A 15,278-nucleotide genomic window follows, 5' to 3' on the forward strand; every position below is an offset into this window, starting at 1 on the left:
ATTTTCTTTGGGTCCACTTGCTGTCTTTAACACAAGAGACTTGCAACAAGTGACACATGCACAAGATCTGGCGTAATACTCTGAGCTCATTTAGTTTGAGTATACAGATTCTTCTCGGAGTCCTTCTCTTGTCATGCTATTGTTTTCTATCGCCTCTGGTTGATCAAGTTTAACTTCATTCTGTCACTGCTCACATTTAGTTAAGCTCCACCTCAACTTCAAGACATTATAGGCAGAACATGTAAACTGAAAGCACTTAAGTTGGACTTTGAAATGAACATTTGAAGCCACATTACGGTAAAGGTATACTTTTATTCTTGTCTGATAAATTTAAAAATCTGTTTACTGTGTTTGGGTTTTATTCTGTGGTAGTTTGAGTTGGGATGATTGTACAGCATACATCTTGGCTGCAGAAGTTTTAATTTATTCTGGATTTTTTTTTTTTTTTTTTTTTTCCTAATCCACACAGCGTCAAAAATTATACATACAGGCTCAAATGTTTAGCATAATTCTAGCTGAAGATTTGACCAATTCTGTTGGCAGAATTGCTAGGGTTTGGTTAAATTTTGTGGTTTCCTTTTATGGGCTTATCTTTAAGCATAGTCCAGAAGTATTGATCAGTCCAATACTCAAATCCTTTTTGTGCCAGAAAAGAGAAACTACCACTTGTAGTCAATCTACAGGTGCTGGCCATAAAATTAGAATATCATGAAAAAGTTTATTTCAGTAAATCCATTCAAAAAGTGACACATATATTCATTACACACAGACTGATATAGTTCAGATGTTTATTTTAATTTTGATGGTTATGACAACTAATGAAAACCCCAAATTCAGTATCTCAGAAAATTAGAATATTAAGACCAATACAAAAAAGGATTTTTAGAAATGTTGGCCAACTGAAAAGTATGAGCATGTACAGCACTCTTAGTTGGGGCTCCTTTTGCCTGGATTACTGCAGCAATGTGGCGTGGCATGGAGTCGATCAGTCTGTGGCACTGCTCAGGTGTTATGAGAGCCCAGGTTGCTCTGATAGTGGCCTTCAGCTCTTCTCAATTGTTGGGTCTGGTGTATCATATCTTCCTCTTCACAATAGCCCATAGATTTTCTATGGGGTTAAGGTCAGGCGAGTTTGCTGGCCAATTAAGAACAGGGATACCATGGTCCTTAAAGCAGGTACTGGTAGCTTTGGCACTGTGTGCAGTTGCCAAGTCCTGTTGGAAAATGAAATCTGCATCTCCATACAGTTGGTCAGCAGCAGGAAGCATGAAGTGCTCTAAAACTTCCTGGTAGACGGCTGCGTTGACCTGGGACCTCAGAGAAAACAGTGTTTTGAGTTATTTAGCTGATTAGAGTGTGGCACCAGGTGTCTTCAGTATTGAACCTTTTCACAATATTCTAATTTTCTGAGATACTGAATTTGGGGTTTTCATTAGTTGTCAGTTATAATCATCAAAATTAAAAGAAATAAACATTTGTCTGTGTGTGAAGAATGAATATAATATACAAGTTTCACTTTTTGAATGAAATTACTGAAATAAATAAACTTTTCATGATATTCTAATTTTATGGCCAGCACCTGTAGATCACAGATGAGAAGTTAATAGGGCCTTGGCTTTGTTGGGTCAAAAGACGTTGTAGTACCCTCAGCACACTTTCATTACATATCTGAGCTGATATATATATATCCTCCTGGGACCCGGCCCATAGACTTTTGTCCTCTGTAGTGGACATTACATGTTCATGGATAACTTTTAATATTTTCAAGGAACTCAATTAAATCCTGTTGTGCTCTAAAGAGTACATCCTCAGCTTTCTGAGGATGTGTCGTATGATAGGCTGACATGTTGGGAACTTTATTTTGTTCTCAATAGAAAAATAGGAGATTCTATAGTATAGAATAGTTCTTGATAGGAGAAGTCAAATATTGTTACTTTTTGTTGTTTTAATCATGGTTATCATAAATGATTTTTTTGTAAGAGTTTTAGGAAGAGTATTTTAAGTTTTAAACTGTTGAGTCATTTATGTGTTGAAATAATGGTCTTTGAATAAATGTCAGGACCATCTTTATGTACTTTGATACCTAATCCTTGTTGGTAACACGACTGAGGCGGAGAGGATTCTTTACAAGAAAGTACAAAAGTACAAGACTTTGCATCAGCCACTAAGGCTGGCTGGGCACTGTTTGCCTCCTGTTGTGCAGTCCACCAGATCAGCCCTCTGAGGCCACAGCCAGGATAGCTGGAGGCAGGCAAATCTGCAGTTACCCTGTGTGGTATGGTGACAGTGATTCAGGCAGTTCATGTTGGTCACTCAGCACTCAATCGGGATGAATCAGCTCTGATTTCCCAGTTTCTCAAAGGTGCCCACAGGCTTACAGTTCACATGTCTGGAGCCTTGATTCCCCCATGGAACCCCCAAAGTCTCTGACACTCTGCAGCATCCCCTCTTGATCCCCTCAACAATGCAAATTTTAAATTCCCTTAAAACAGCTTTTCTGATAGCTGCTGCTTCTTTCATCGTCTTCATAACATTTGCCAGGAGGTTTCACAGTGATTGCCGCAGGTTTTTGCCAGAAGGATCAGGGGTATCCTTTGGCCTAACCCTGCATTCCTACCAAAGACTCTATCCAAGTACTCCTGTCCCAGTTTGCTTCAACTCTGGGGTCTTGGGCACATCCAAACAGTCAAAGCCCAGGCTGTCTCATCGGGTTGTAGAGGCCATTCACCAAAGGCATGCATTTTTGGGAACTCTCCTCCCATCCCAAGTACGGTGCCACTCACCCCGAGGTGTGGCCACTTCATGGGCCTTGTCAAGTGCCATTTGTGCTGCTGCAACATGGTCATGTGAGTCCACATTTTCTAGATTCTACCATCTCAATGTGCCAGACAGTCCCTCCTTTGAAGAGCAGGTGCTGTGTGCATCTCAGTGGTAGCCAACTGGGCATTGTCTCCTTGGTCGATCTAGCATCTTGTGGACCAATTGCAGCACCATTCTGGCTTTCCCTCTGCATCTTTGCAGGGTCTTCTTGGTGCCAGTCTTGCATTTTGCACACCAATAGCCCCTCTGCCTCTCAGGTTTGGCCTTCACATCTTGTAGGGTCCTGACCTGGTTGCCATGTAAATGTCTACATTTGTGCATAGCTCATGTACTTCTGCTGTGGTGGTTAAGATATTGGGCTGCACCATCTCCTTTCGGGGTGTCTCAAAGAGTTACATCATGCATATGGAATATGTAATGAAGTGGAGACATAAAGAACACGTGTTATGTTGTACCTTAATTCTTTAAATGAGAGACTCTTTTGTTTTAAGGCCATTCAGAGACACATTCCCATTAAACTATCAGTAACTTCACACCAGCCCAGCTGTTTTATGGATAAGCTGTGGGGTGTGGCCTTGTAAGCCAGATTGTCTTAAAGAAGAATCTGCATTATCGATAGGGGGTCCAGAATAAGATATCACACATTGTGTTGCCCTATGGAGTGTTTTTTTTTTTTTTTTTGTATTGTTGGTTAATGACAATAATTAGTTATATCGTCAGGTGTTTATTTTCTATGAACACTGTCCTGTTGTACACAACAGCGGACCTGCTGAAAGAAATTATTTAAAAATACATTTATATTTTTATAAGTATATTTGACAAACTGATGTAATCCAGCCCACTGGACGGCTCTGAAAATGTGGAAATTTCAAAAGAATTTTCAAAGAAGGGCAAACTTTTTGGGCCTTTGTCTGCAGTTTCATCAGTTTTACAGTCTTACTGACAGAAATAACCCATGGTCATACACCAAAGTAAGAAAAACCTTATTTTTTTTATTAGTCAATTTAATAACAGCAGTTCCTTTTTTCACTGTTTTGATAGGATTTTTTTTTTTTTTTTTTACTCAGTAAAAACATTTTCTTTGAATTCACATGCGGTCCACGATGTAAAATGAGCTGGCACCACTGATTTAGATTCTGAGAGTCACCGAACTTTTTTAGCAAAAACAAACATATGTCAAACTATTTCTGTTAAACAGCAGTGTGCCATCGATTCACTTTGCACACAAACATCAGTGGAAACAAATGAAATGAACACTATTCCCGACATCAGTGACGTGACATGAGTTTCATAAGTTGCTGTCAGTGATCTCGATCTTTGTTCCCACCACAGGTGAGAGAGGAAGCAGCTGCACCTTAGCCTGCAGCTAATTTAATAAAAATCTGTGGAATTTGAATAATGACTGGAAGTGGAGTACATGGCAAACTAAGCAATCAATCTACCTACTGACAGCTGGAATGTTTCTTATTAACAATTTATATAATACAAACACCACCACACCATGTTGCTCCCACCATCATGTTCCTTGTTTTTGTTGTTGGCCTGTAATGGCTTTTTACACCCAGACATGGAGTTTTGCATTTTTCCATGCCAGGATATTTTTTATTACTTTTTTCCTTTGTGGTGTCCCACTATTCTTATTTAGGGTTTTCATATGGTGGACGCATTTGTGTCAGGCAGGTTAATTCTGCTGCGATGGGTAAAATACAACGAACTAAAACTGAAAGGAACTGCTTCTTTGTTCTTTTTAAGACCTGCTAGTTATTGTTCTGTGAGGTTGTTGTGATTTCCAGAGGTTCTTTTTTCACCTCTCTCAGGATCGTGTATTGAGATTGGTGTCATATTTGGAGGACAACCAGTGCTAGGAAGAGTAGCAACAGCAGGTATGTCACGGTCTTTCTGTTTTGATCCTACTTGAGATTATTAATCATAATTAGTCTTTATTAATTTGTGACTAATAAAATGTTTCTATTAAAATGAGTTTTGATACAAGGTTGCAGTTGATGATTCAGTCTTCAACCTTTCAAACATTCATTAGTCTTGACTGTTAGTCTTGGCTGCCTTGCCTTTCTGAAACAAGCCTTGTTTCAGAAAGGCAAGGCAGCCAAGACTGATGTAGATATTTCAGGGTCCATCATGGTCTGACTCCTGACTACTTAACCTTTCTGTTTTGTGTTTCCCAAAAGTTCAGACTCCGTGTTTGACTGAGGAGTGGAGATGCTGGACAGATTCAGATTGCATATCCTATTGCAGGGCCTGACTCTGTTGATGTTAGGCCCAGCCTGCGAAGCCTCTTCTCTTGGCCTGACAGTTCATGTTGTGCCCCTCAACAGCAATGGAGGGAAAACAGTGAGCATCATTTTCCCTCTTTTCTTTTTTTTTTTTTTATGGTCATTTTTTAAATATTGGTTAGTGCACACATGAGGGAGCATGTCATTTTGTCTCTTTGCTTCTTGCAGGTTCGGGCATATTTTAGCGTCATTGCTCCCAGTCCTTGTCCATCTTTGTCTGGACTCTGTGCTGCAGGAGAGGACTGTCTGGTCTACACCACCCCGTTACCTTTCACCGGCACCAAACCCTCTGACTGGTGTGTCCGTCAGTGGCAGAAAACTGTTCCCAGTATTTACAACGCTACCATCAATTTAGGGTATGAGACCTACTTACATTGTGAGGACACGTGACCTCAGACATCTTAAATTTTTCTTTTTTTTTTCTTTTTTTTTTGCATTTTAAATACTCAGCTCTAATAATCATCTTTTTAAAAAATGTGCAGTCTATTTGGTCTCAATATAACTCTTGTGAGACTGTAGATGGCTCATTTCCAGTTCCCTTTTTTTGGCTACTAGATTAGCTTTGCATGATTCGTAGATATAAATCCTCATATAGATTGTACTCAACCTTGATGCAGTTCATCCTTTGTTTGAAACAAGCTGTTTAAGCTTCTCCTTCCTTTAAGCCAGCTATATGTGCAGCAAGCTCCAGATCAGGGATGTTATTTATTTAATTTAATGGGGAAACCATTAATACAACTTCTTTTGGGGACTGTTTTAGATCCAAAACAAAGTTTTATGTATCAATGAATGCTGGACCAAAGATTCGGGCAAACAACGGGAGACTCAACCACCCTGCTTTTGTAGCTCTCCCTCCTCCACTAAGGTAATGTACAGAACCACTCACATACTCTCTACTTTCTTTCTCACAGACCCTTTTGGAGGGTCTCCTTTATTCAGACATTAACTCCATTTGTGTTAAATAAGTTAAGGAAAACTAGGCTATCATAAAGAAATATAAGCTACATAGATTTTAATGAGTGAAGGATCCATAGAAGTTCTTACATGAAATAGATCTTTAAAGTTTTGAGTGGCCTGGTTGCTCAGATCATTTGGGCAAAGCTACTTCCTTAAGTAACTAAAAATCTAAAGGCCACATGATATCATATTGACATCTGAGCCTGCAGGTTTACTCAGCAAGTTTCAGCTGATTGTTTAGCTGTTAGTCTCACCGCTTGTAGTGCCATTTTTAGCTCCAGAAGGCAGCTGTTGCTGTGGGCCAAGTTTAGGATCAGGTGTCACCAACAAGGCAAGATTCTGACATGTTACTGGCTTCAGCCAAGATAATCTGCCCTGCTTCTCAAAGGTTTTTTCAGAGTGGTGCTTTGTCTTTCAGTTGTACAGACTGCACCAAAACCACTTTTGATTTTGTTTTCTCTTCTGATGTGATTGTATTTATGTTTCGAGAGGCTGATCATCTTTTTGTTCTGCATGTTACCAACACTCGCTGTCCTGTGTGATCAGGGCCCGTGTGAACTGCCCTCAGCCCTTCCATCTGTCTGTGAAAGACTTGGATGGGGACAAGGTCCGATGTCGGTTTGCCAGCTCTGACAAGGGGGAGTGTGTCAGCTGCACCCAGCACTCTTTCATAGAGCTGAATGAGGTGAGTCCTACTTCAGGAGTTGAAGGATTTCATTTCTAAGAAGAAGTTCTCAATTAAAAATTATTTTACTATTTAAAGGATGAATATCAGTTTATATGTCATAAAAAAACAAACTTCTTCCCATGCTGGAATCTGTTTAGAGTATATGTATATATATATATATATATATATATATATATATATATATATATATATATATATATATATATATATATATATATATATATATATATATATATATATATATATATATGTGTGTGTGTGTGTGTGTGCCAGCAGTGCAAATAGCATTCAGTGCACAATTTCTACATTCCAAATATTATTTAAGAATTATTTGCTCAGTTTAAGTACTCACTGGTGTCATACTGTTATTTATTGCTGGATTTTTATTGTTGATGTTTGATCATTTAGGACTTAATTTATCATAGTAGCTAGACTAGGGAGAGTGAATTTTAAGCAATTTAAAGCAAATGGTTATATTACAAATGCAGGCCATGGAACGTACTAGTGACCATATACTGTAAACCTAAATATTTGGCAGCTCTCAAAAAAAAAGTTATGGCAGTTGTTTGATGTATGAACCATTTGATTGCAGTTACATTTAAATGCTTACTAGGCCAACCCAAATATCTAAATATGCTCAGTTAGTGTGACTTTTTTTTTTCTTTCCCCCCTTTGGGGTTGAGTCAGGAAGAGCATCTGTCATAAAACTCACTGTAGCAATAAGTTGTGACGAGGGAGCAGCCAAAAGGAGCTTTTCAGTGTGACTTAAAATTTTCTTTAAATACAATCGTTATTCGCAGCTCTTACCCTCTACAAAGCTTATGGTAAGGTTTTATTCATTCTTTATCCTATACTATATATAGTCACAGACAACATGACTATTTTAGCTTTTCAAAACCAGATGTACCAAGCATGGGGTGGCTCTGCCTGTCAAACCAGTCGGATCCACTGTGCATGCTCACTAGCTAATGACTCGTCAATCATTAGATCATCAATATTTAGTACATCGTTAGTCACTACTCATTACACCATGAGTATACCCTGGTTTACCTTCCTTCGTGGGGACTGTAATTTACAGATTGAAGCTCAAGTTGTATCCCTGGTTTGGGCTCATTAGTTTGAACCCATCATCTCATCAGTAAAGTGGTTACTGATGTCACAGAGCACGGGATCTGAGAGCCATTTTCCCATAGATACAACCGAGAGCTCTTTTGCAGTCACAGTAAATGCCACTGTAAGAAGAATGCAGTCTTAGGGCACTTCCACTTTGGCTTCACTTTTCAGACCTTAAAGCTACGTCCATCTTTTTTATACAGTTCAAATGTACTTGTGTAAGACTCTTGCAAACCATTTCTACACATCCCTGTTTGTGCTAAACCCAGAACTTCCACAATGCACCTGCTCAAGATGCTAAAACATTATTGGATTCCACTGTGTATTTTGAGCAGACAGTGAAGTAATCTCCCTCCTCCTACCAGTCAGAATCTGGAATACCCATTTAGATCTGACTCCTCCTTTCACTGATTTTTTTGGGGGAAAATATTTAGCAATTCAGCACTCAAGAATGTGTTGACTTGCTCATCTTGCACAGCTGAATCATGTTGAAGACATCAGGTTACTCTGTCCTAGCAGAAGTCTGCCTTTCCAGAAATAATCTTGCTTTTACTTTGGATATGTCACTGAATATTCTTGTTCGATAAAGTAGTTTCCACAGTTAAAAACAGTTTGGTTTGGAGCTTGTTCATCGAAATTGTTTGCGTCATGGGGAACTTGACATTGTGTCTTCTTTTACCAGGAGAAATGCATATTGTCCTTCACTGGAAAAGCACCCACAGGACAATATTTTATCTACCTGATGGTGGAGGACCAGATTCCATTGCCCAGAATAAACCAGGTCACAGATTCACCCCTCAGCTCTGTCCCTGTGCATCTCTCTCTAACTGGTGAGGCTGATCATCGCATAGGTGACATTTCAGTTCAGGTGTAGAGAATAAAAAAGTATGTGACGTCTCATTTTGTCATTGCAGTGGAAGAGTCATCCTTTACATGCTCTGATGTACCGGTGGCAATAGACAGGACCCCAAAACAGGACTCTGTGCTGTTTGTCCTGCCATACCAGGAGGAGAAAATCAACATTGACTACAGATCGGAGCAGGAGAGGTGAGTCCTGCTTTTTTAAAGAACACAGCATGGTTCATTCTTTAGTTTTTCTGTTGTTGCTATTTTTTTAACCCTTCACAGTAGCTGGGATGTTCTGCTACTAACTAAAAACTAACTAATTAACACATTTTCCAAATTATTGAAAACATAACCTCTCTCTCCACCTACTGGTGGGCGAGGTAACTATATAGTTGTAACTTATTGTTAAGTTACAACTATACAATATTATTCTCACACTATATTCTAGCAGTAGCTTATTGTCTCTTTAGTACCTGGCTTGTTAGGCAAAAATAAACCTGTGTCATGCAAAACACAGCAGCAGTTGTCAGTCTACACAGTGTGACACACAGACCTCTGCCTTCAGAAATTCCAACAGGGGACTAAAAAAACGTAGCGTGTGTGACAGGTACAAAAGTGTGTTACAGTCTAGGTGCAATACTTGCTACTGTGTGACTCTTCCTATTATCTAAAATGTGGAGAATGCAGAACCATCGGGCGCTGTTTACCTGTATGGGTTTGCAACAAGTGTAGCGGATTTTTAGGTGAATTGTCCCAATCAAAGTTATTAAAAGCTTCTCTCAATATTTGCAGTGTTTTAGAGCTAGCAGTGGTCGGGCCCCCTGACCTCTACAGGACTGGCTTCGCATCAGTTGGCCCCCTGGCAACTTTGGCCATGGGTTGGATCCGCTCTGAGAACAACCTGACTCATCTGTTGCCCATCTGCTTTACCGCAAATACTAAGAGGTCAGCTGATGCCTTCTCAAACCTGCATTTATACATTTGCATATATGTGCTGCGGAACCCGTCTGATCTGCATATTTTATCCTTTCAGTTTGCAGTCAGAGCCCAGATGTGTGTGGCTGTACCAAAGTAAGAGCTTCCTAGAACCATTTGGCAAAGCAGCTTCTTTCCTCAAAGCAGGATTTCTTTGAAAAATACTCCCTACTTATATGTCCCTGTCTCACACTTTTTTCAGGGGAAACCAGAGCACTACCTGCTGGAACAGGTAGAGACAAAACACTTTTTTGAAAGTGTTGTGTGTGAGATTCTGATGATTTTGTGTGTAATAATTGTGGTTGCGTGAGTTCTTAATAATAAACCTTCTGCTCCCGGTTAGAGCTCAAGTGCGGGAAGACGGAGATGACTCTGGTGCTCCCTATCACCTCCCTCACAAACATCAACCTGGCCGAACTCCAGCTCAACAGCCCCACCTGCTCCGTCACCTACAACAACACACATTTGACTGCAAACATCTCCTTGAATGGCTGTGGCACGAAGACTGTGGTAAAATACTACACAGTTCTGCCTTTCTTTACTTTTTTGGTAGCTATGAATTTTCTTATTTTCTCACTGAGACATGAAAGATTTTTTATTAAAGAAATGGATCACAGCTGTATTTAAAGAGCAACTTAACATCTGCTCTTTGCTGACATCAGGTGGTTTAATTTCTTCTTGTATATATATGTATTTCAGGAGTCTTTAGAAGGCCGATTTAACTAAATAACTAATGAACATGAACTATGAGTTGATGACTATCGAAATAGGGAGACTGCTGATTTTCAGTTCCAGAAGTGCTCACCTGAATTGACTTAATCAGCTCTGTGTTAAGCATGTAAGAAGATTTCCATTATTACAATTCATAGATTTAAACTCAAACAGGCACCTTAATACCTGTAGCCTTGTTATTGTACCTCCATCTGGATTGAATCAAATGTAAGATATTAAAAACACAGTCATATCATTCAGCAATTTCAGCTTATTGTAGCTTTAACCCCCAGCAGAAAGAATCTGCCCTGATCTATGAAGACACGTCCACGGTGTATATTATTGATGTAAGGCCAAAGAATGCTGTTCAGCTAAATTATATAGTGGGATAAAAATCTGTAAAGTTTAATTAAATAGTCATCAGAGAATTTCCCTCATCTGAAGCTACAGGTGCAATAAACTACAGCTCTGATTGGAAACCTTTTATTCAACATGGGCTTTTGGTCTGGTATTAAAATGATCTGATACATGATGAAATATTTTGCACTGAATTTTTTTATTCTCTCTTTTCTCATGCAATCAATTTTTCCAGCATTCTGGCTCAGAGCTGGTTTACACCAACACCTTGAAAAGCGTGCGTCCCTACACTGTGATCAGCCGCCAGCCCTCCCTTATTCTGCCTTTGGCCTGCCGCATCCCAAGAGCCCAGGTCAAAGGCCCAAATTTTAGCATTGGCATGCCCACAGAGAGAGAGACCTTTGGTGAGTTTCGTATTTGGATTGAAGTTTACCTCCCAGGACAGGGACCCCTGGCAGATTTCACAAAAAACCCCAAGTTTCGCACTAACTTCAGAGTGCGTAGAGAAGCAGATTCTGGAACGGGAAGCAACTCCACTAATAGCATCTCGACAAGTGAGCAAATAGGAACCAGACTCAGCCAACTGGATCTCTATGTGAGGTCCAATACCACTGTGGCTCGAGCTGACATGATAGTGAACAGCTGTATTGAGTCTGAGACAGAGGACTTTGCAGAAAGCCGGCCTATTGTGAATCAAGGGTCAGTAACATTCATTTTGTGTCCTGTCATTTTTTTAAAGTTACCACTTTGGAGAGAACAGATGCTCTTAGAAAATGGCTCAGAGAATTGCTGTTTTGAATACATGTACAAGTTATATATGAAGCATAGCGTATAAACTGAAATAGTACTCTCATTTCTCTCTTTCAGGTGTATAACCTCCAGCAACAACTTTGAGATTATTACAGGCCAAAATAATACCAGGGTTTATCGCCTTAACTTAAATACAATACAGACCAACAAAACAACGGTGGGTGATGTTGTTTAGCACACATATAAGCAAAAGACATTATTTTCAATGCTCTTTCTGTGTACTAAAAGTTTTGAACAAAAAAAAGAATTAATTCCATGTCAGTTCATCAAATGCCTCCCACCTGTCCAAGATACACTTGTCCCTACTGTCATTAGATTCACAGCATTCCTGTGAATGAAGGTAGGGCTGTTTTAGACCTTTTTTAAGCCATTTTAAATTTCCATTATCTAGAAAGCTTGTTGAGCTGGCACTTTCAAGTTTTCTAAGGTAAATTTTTGGCTCTTAGAATATGGACTGGAGTGTAGCTGTTAACACAGAAAGATGCTTGTAGTCCCTAAAATATGTAAATGTCTGCTCTCCAACAGCAGATTTGAAATCATGTAGAAAGCAGTTTTGCATGTAGGGGGTTGATATTTTGTTTCATACAAGGCACATAATATTCTGTAAAACAGCTCAAATCAGGTGAAAGGACCTAGATTAGTTTTCTAGATAATGGAATTTTAAACAGGCCTTTTTAAAATAAATGTTTTTTTTAAAAAGATTCTGCGTAAGTAGCTAAAAACAGCCATCTTCTCTTCTGATACTTTCTTTTTGAGAAAAAATAAATAATGACAGCACTGACCTGAAATTTTGTATAAGAGCGTATCTTTCAATCAGTCTATCCCTAAAATTTTTCTTAAGCAGCTCTGTGATAGTCAAGTTGGAAGCTAAAAGATGAGGCGCTCCTTACGCACCTCATTTGTGGGAAGTTGTATGCCCACATCCTTCTGGCTAAAGATGAGAGGGGCACATAATGCATAATCCAGCATCTATTTAACCCTACTGTTGGGGTAAAAGCTTGCATTAGTGCACATGGCATGAGTAACTGAATCAAACCACGTCCTGCTTGTCTTTTATTAGCATGGCTCCATAGTAAAACAGTTTCCAGTCCAGACCTACTATCCACTGAAAAGATTTGGAAACATGAAACAAAATATACAACAGATGAGGAGCAACTGAAATCCTATATCAAGCAAGAATAAGAAAATATTTCCTTAAAAAGTACAGAAAACCTCTGTTCTCCGACCTTTACGGCGCTGTTAAAAGAAGAGGTGATGCAAACGCCTGTCAGTTTTTTTGACACGTTGCAGCCGCTGAATTCATAATGACTCCAGGTTAAAAAAAAAACAGTTTTAATATTTGAAAAATTCTTTGTACAATTCCCCCCAAAAATATTGGGTTTGAATGATCATTGCAGTTTGTTTTTATTAATGTTTTTCCACAGTAATTTGTTTAAGAAAAAAAGTTTGTATTTTTAGTTTGGAAATCCCTACAAGATGTTTTTGAGAGTTTGCTCCTGTTGAGCCGTATGAAACAGTTGCAATTGATATATATGTTTTCACTTTTTTTTTTTTTGATGTCAATAAAATTTCACTTGTGGCGTAGGTTGGTATCCCCCATTGGGTCAAACAGAAACTGGTTTCCATGACATTTAATCACTTTCATCTAGCACCATAATCTGGTCAAAATTTGAACTGTGTGTTGGTTAATGAATAAATATCTCTTAAATTGCATCCCAGCATTTGTGCTACAGCATTTTCACTAAGTAAATATTATCATGCTAACATGCTAAGGTAAGCTATTGACCATTGTATACATCGTGGTTGTGATTGCTTTCACATTCTAAGTATTCGTCTTGTTTTCTACTTCATCACTACATCACATTTTCTGAAACAGTGCTTTAGTGTTGGTCCTGTAGTAATGTTTTATAAATAGCTGAAGTGCTTAATGTGGTGATGGTATGAAATATTGTGATCTGAAGCTCCACACTGCTGAATGCAGCTTTTTCTGTTTACAGTTCTATGTCCAGTGCACAGTGAATCTGTGCATTTCCACCACACCCTCTCAGAGTTGCCCAGATTTGTGTACCCGCTCCGGGAATCAGAGCATTCTGATTGGCAGCGTGTTTAGCAGAACTTACACAGTCACATCAGGACCGATAAGCCTCGTGCTCACCACTCCTGCTCCAACCATGCCAACCACAGTAACTACAGATAAAACAGCTACAATGATTACTACAGTCACAACAAATGCTACAAGTACACCAACAACTGTCACTGTAACAGTTACAGCTACTACAGTTAATACAGCTGGCCAGAACACCACAAGCAATGGTAAGTCAATATCTTCTAAACAAGGCTTCACCTCCCCTATGTTTTGTTTAAGGACCTTTATGAATTTAAACATTAAGCGACCAAAATGTGAAAGTCAACAAGGAAAGTCAGTTTTTAAACTTTTACATTTCCTGCAACAGCGATTTTGAGTTCTGAGAAAATACTGAGCATTGCCTCATTTCAGGGCCTTTTTAAGGTTAATCTCTACTGGCGACAGTAGAGATTAACCAGTCACACCCTGACAGAGTGATTTTTATCTCTTCCCAGTCTCAAACCAGGGATCTTTCACTTGTTAGGCAAATGTGTAAACCACTGCCCCATTTAATTATGCATTCTTTTTTTAATGTAGAAATGCTGATACACACTTGGAGTTAACTGTCAATTCAACTACCTAACCTTATCTCTCCTCCCTTGCAGCTCCAGAACAGGCCTCATCTCTGGCAGCAGGAATGATTTTGACAACTTTCAGCATATTTCTTCAAAAGCTGGTGTTTTACTGATCATGCAATTGGAGTTATCTGTCACACTAAGGAGCACCTCATTTGTGTCTTTGGGACATTTGTGGATAGAATCACACAGTTGATTCCACCGAGTATTTTGAGCAGTTTCAGAGTTGTACATTAAAGTCAGCACACACTAAAATACTGTCAAAAGGAAACGAAAACACACAGGATTTGCTGCAGTTCTTTGATTTAATTTTTTTTTTTTACACTTTTCATCACTTTTCATAGTTATAAGATAGTAATAAGTACTTCAGATCTAATATTAGAAAATTATATAATATTGTCTTACAGTTTACTAGTTAGATACTGGAGCAGTTTGTCGGCATGCACTGTATGTTATTGGATGTTCTTAATGACTCAGTGGAAACATATTCCTTTCCTGTCGTGAGATCTTACTGGAAGTGTTGCTCAGTGTTTTTGGTTGTTTTAACAAATCAGGAGCATTGTGGATAAATTGTTGCTGTATGTTAAAATTAGCATACCTTTAAATATTTAATACTTGTCACTCTTTGATCCTCTAACCTTAAGATCTACTTTATGTATTTTTGTCTTAGACCAGCAAAAACCCAGTGGAGACACAGAACTTGTGCTTATGATTATGTTAAGTGCATCCATCTTTGCTTTAACTGCAAAAACTAAAATTTTACATGTCCATACTTGATGGTGTAATAACAAATTATTAAACAATTATTATTAACCACTAAATGTGGTTTTAATCTGTTTTTAATATATCTTTCCTCTACAGCTTCATTTTATTAATCTCTTGTAAACATTTTCTTCTGAGCTTGTTTGAAAGGCCAATACGAATAAAGCTTGAATGATTATTTGATGAAAGCTGTACTGGTTGATTATCAATTACCCAGCTTTTGTTTGAGATTTAATGAAAAGAAACCA

The 15,278-nt window shown here is 38.7% G+C and overlaps 1 protein-coding gene across 3 annotated transcripts; it reads left to right on the forward strand.

Moving 5' to 3' along the window:
• The first annotated feature begins 213 nt into the window (after positions 1-213).
• On the forward strand, positions 214-15,191 carry LOC115801083 (mucin-5AC-like). 3 transcript variants are annotated; one of them, XM_030758793.1, is made up of 16 exons: positions 214-303; positions 4,638-4,703; positions 5,007-5,169; positions 5,280-5,467; positions 5,872-5,976; positions 6,615-6,753; positions 8,552-8,699; positions 8,784-8,916; positions 9,508-9,660; positions 9,749-9,786; positions 9,893-9,922; positions 10,034-10,200; positions 10,994-11,457; positions 11,626-11,725; positions 13,566-13,881; positions 14,299-15,191. In XM_030758793.1, exons 3-16 carry the CDS (start codon positions 5,038-5,040, stop codon positions 14,379-14,381), a joined length of 2,196 nt encoding a protein of 731 aa, XP_030614653.1. In that variant the 5' UTR covers positions 214-303; positions 4,638-4,703; positions 5,007-5,037; the 3' UTR covers positions 14,382-15,191. The 3 variants fall into 3 exon arrangements, with proteins under 3 accessions (XP_030614653.1, XP_030614667.1, XP_030614661.1); XM_030758807.1 differs by having other exon boundaries at positions 225-303; positions 5,012-5,169; XM_030758801.1 differs by having other exon boundaries at positions 225-297.
• Positions 15,192-15,278: the final 87 nt, after the last annotated feature.

The sequence above is a fragment of the Archocentrus centrarchus genome, chromosome 3 (assembly GCF_007364275.1).
Source record: "Archocentrus centrarchus isolate MPI-CPG fArcCen1 chromosome 3, fArcCen1, whole genome shotgun sequence".
In the NCBI taxonomy this organism is placed as follows: domain Eukaryota; kingdom Metazoa; phylum Chordata; class Actinopteri; order Cichliformes; family Cichlidae; genus Archocentrus; species Archocentrus centrarchus.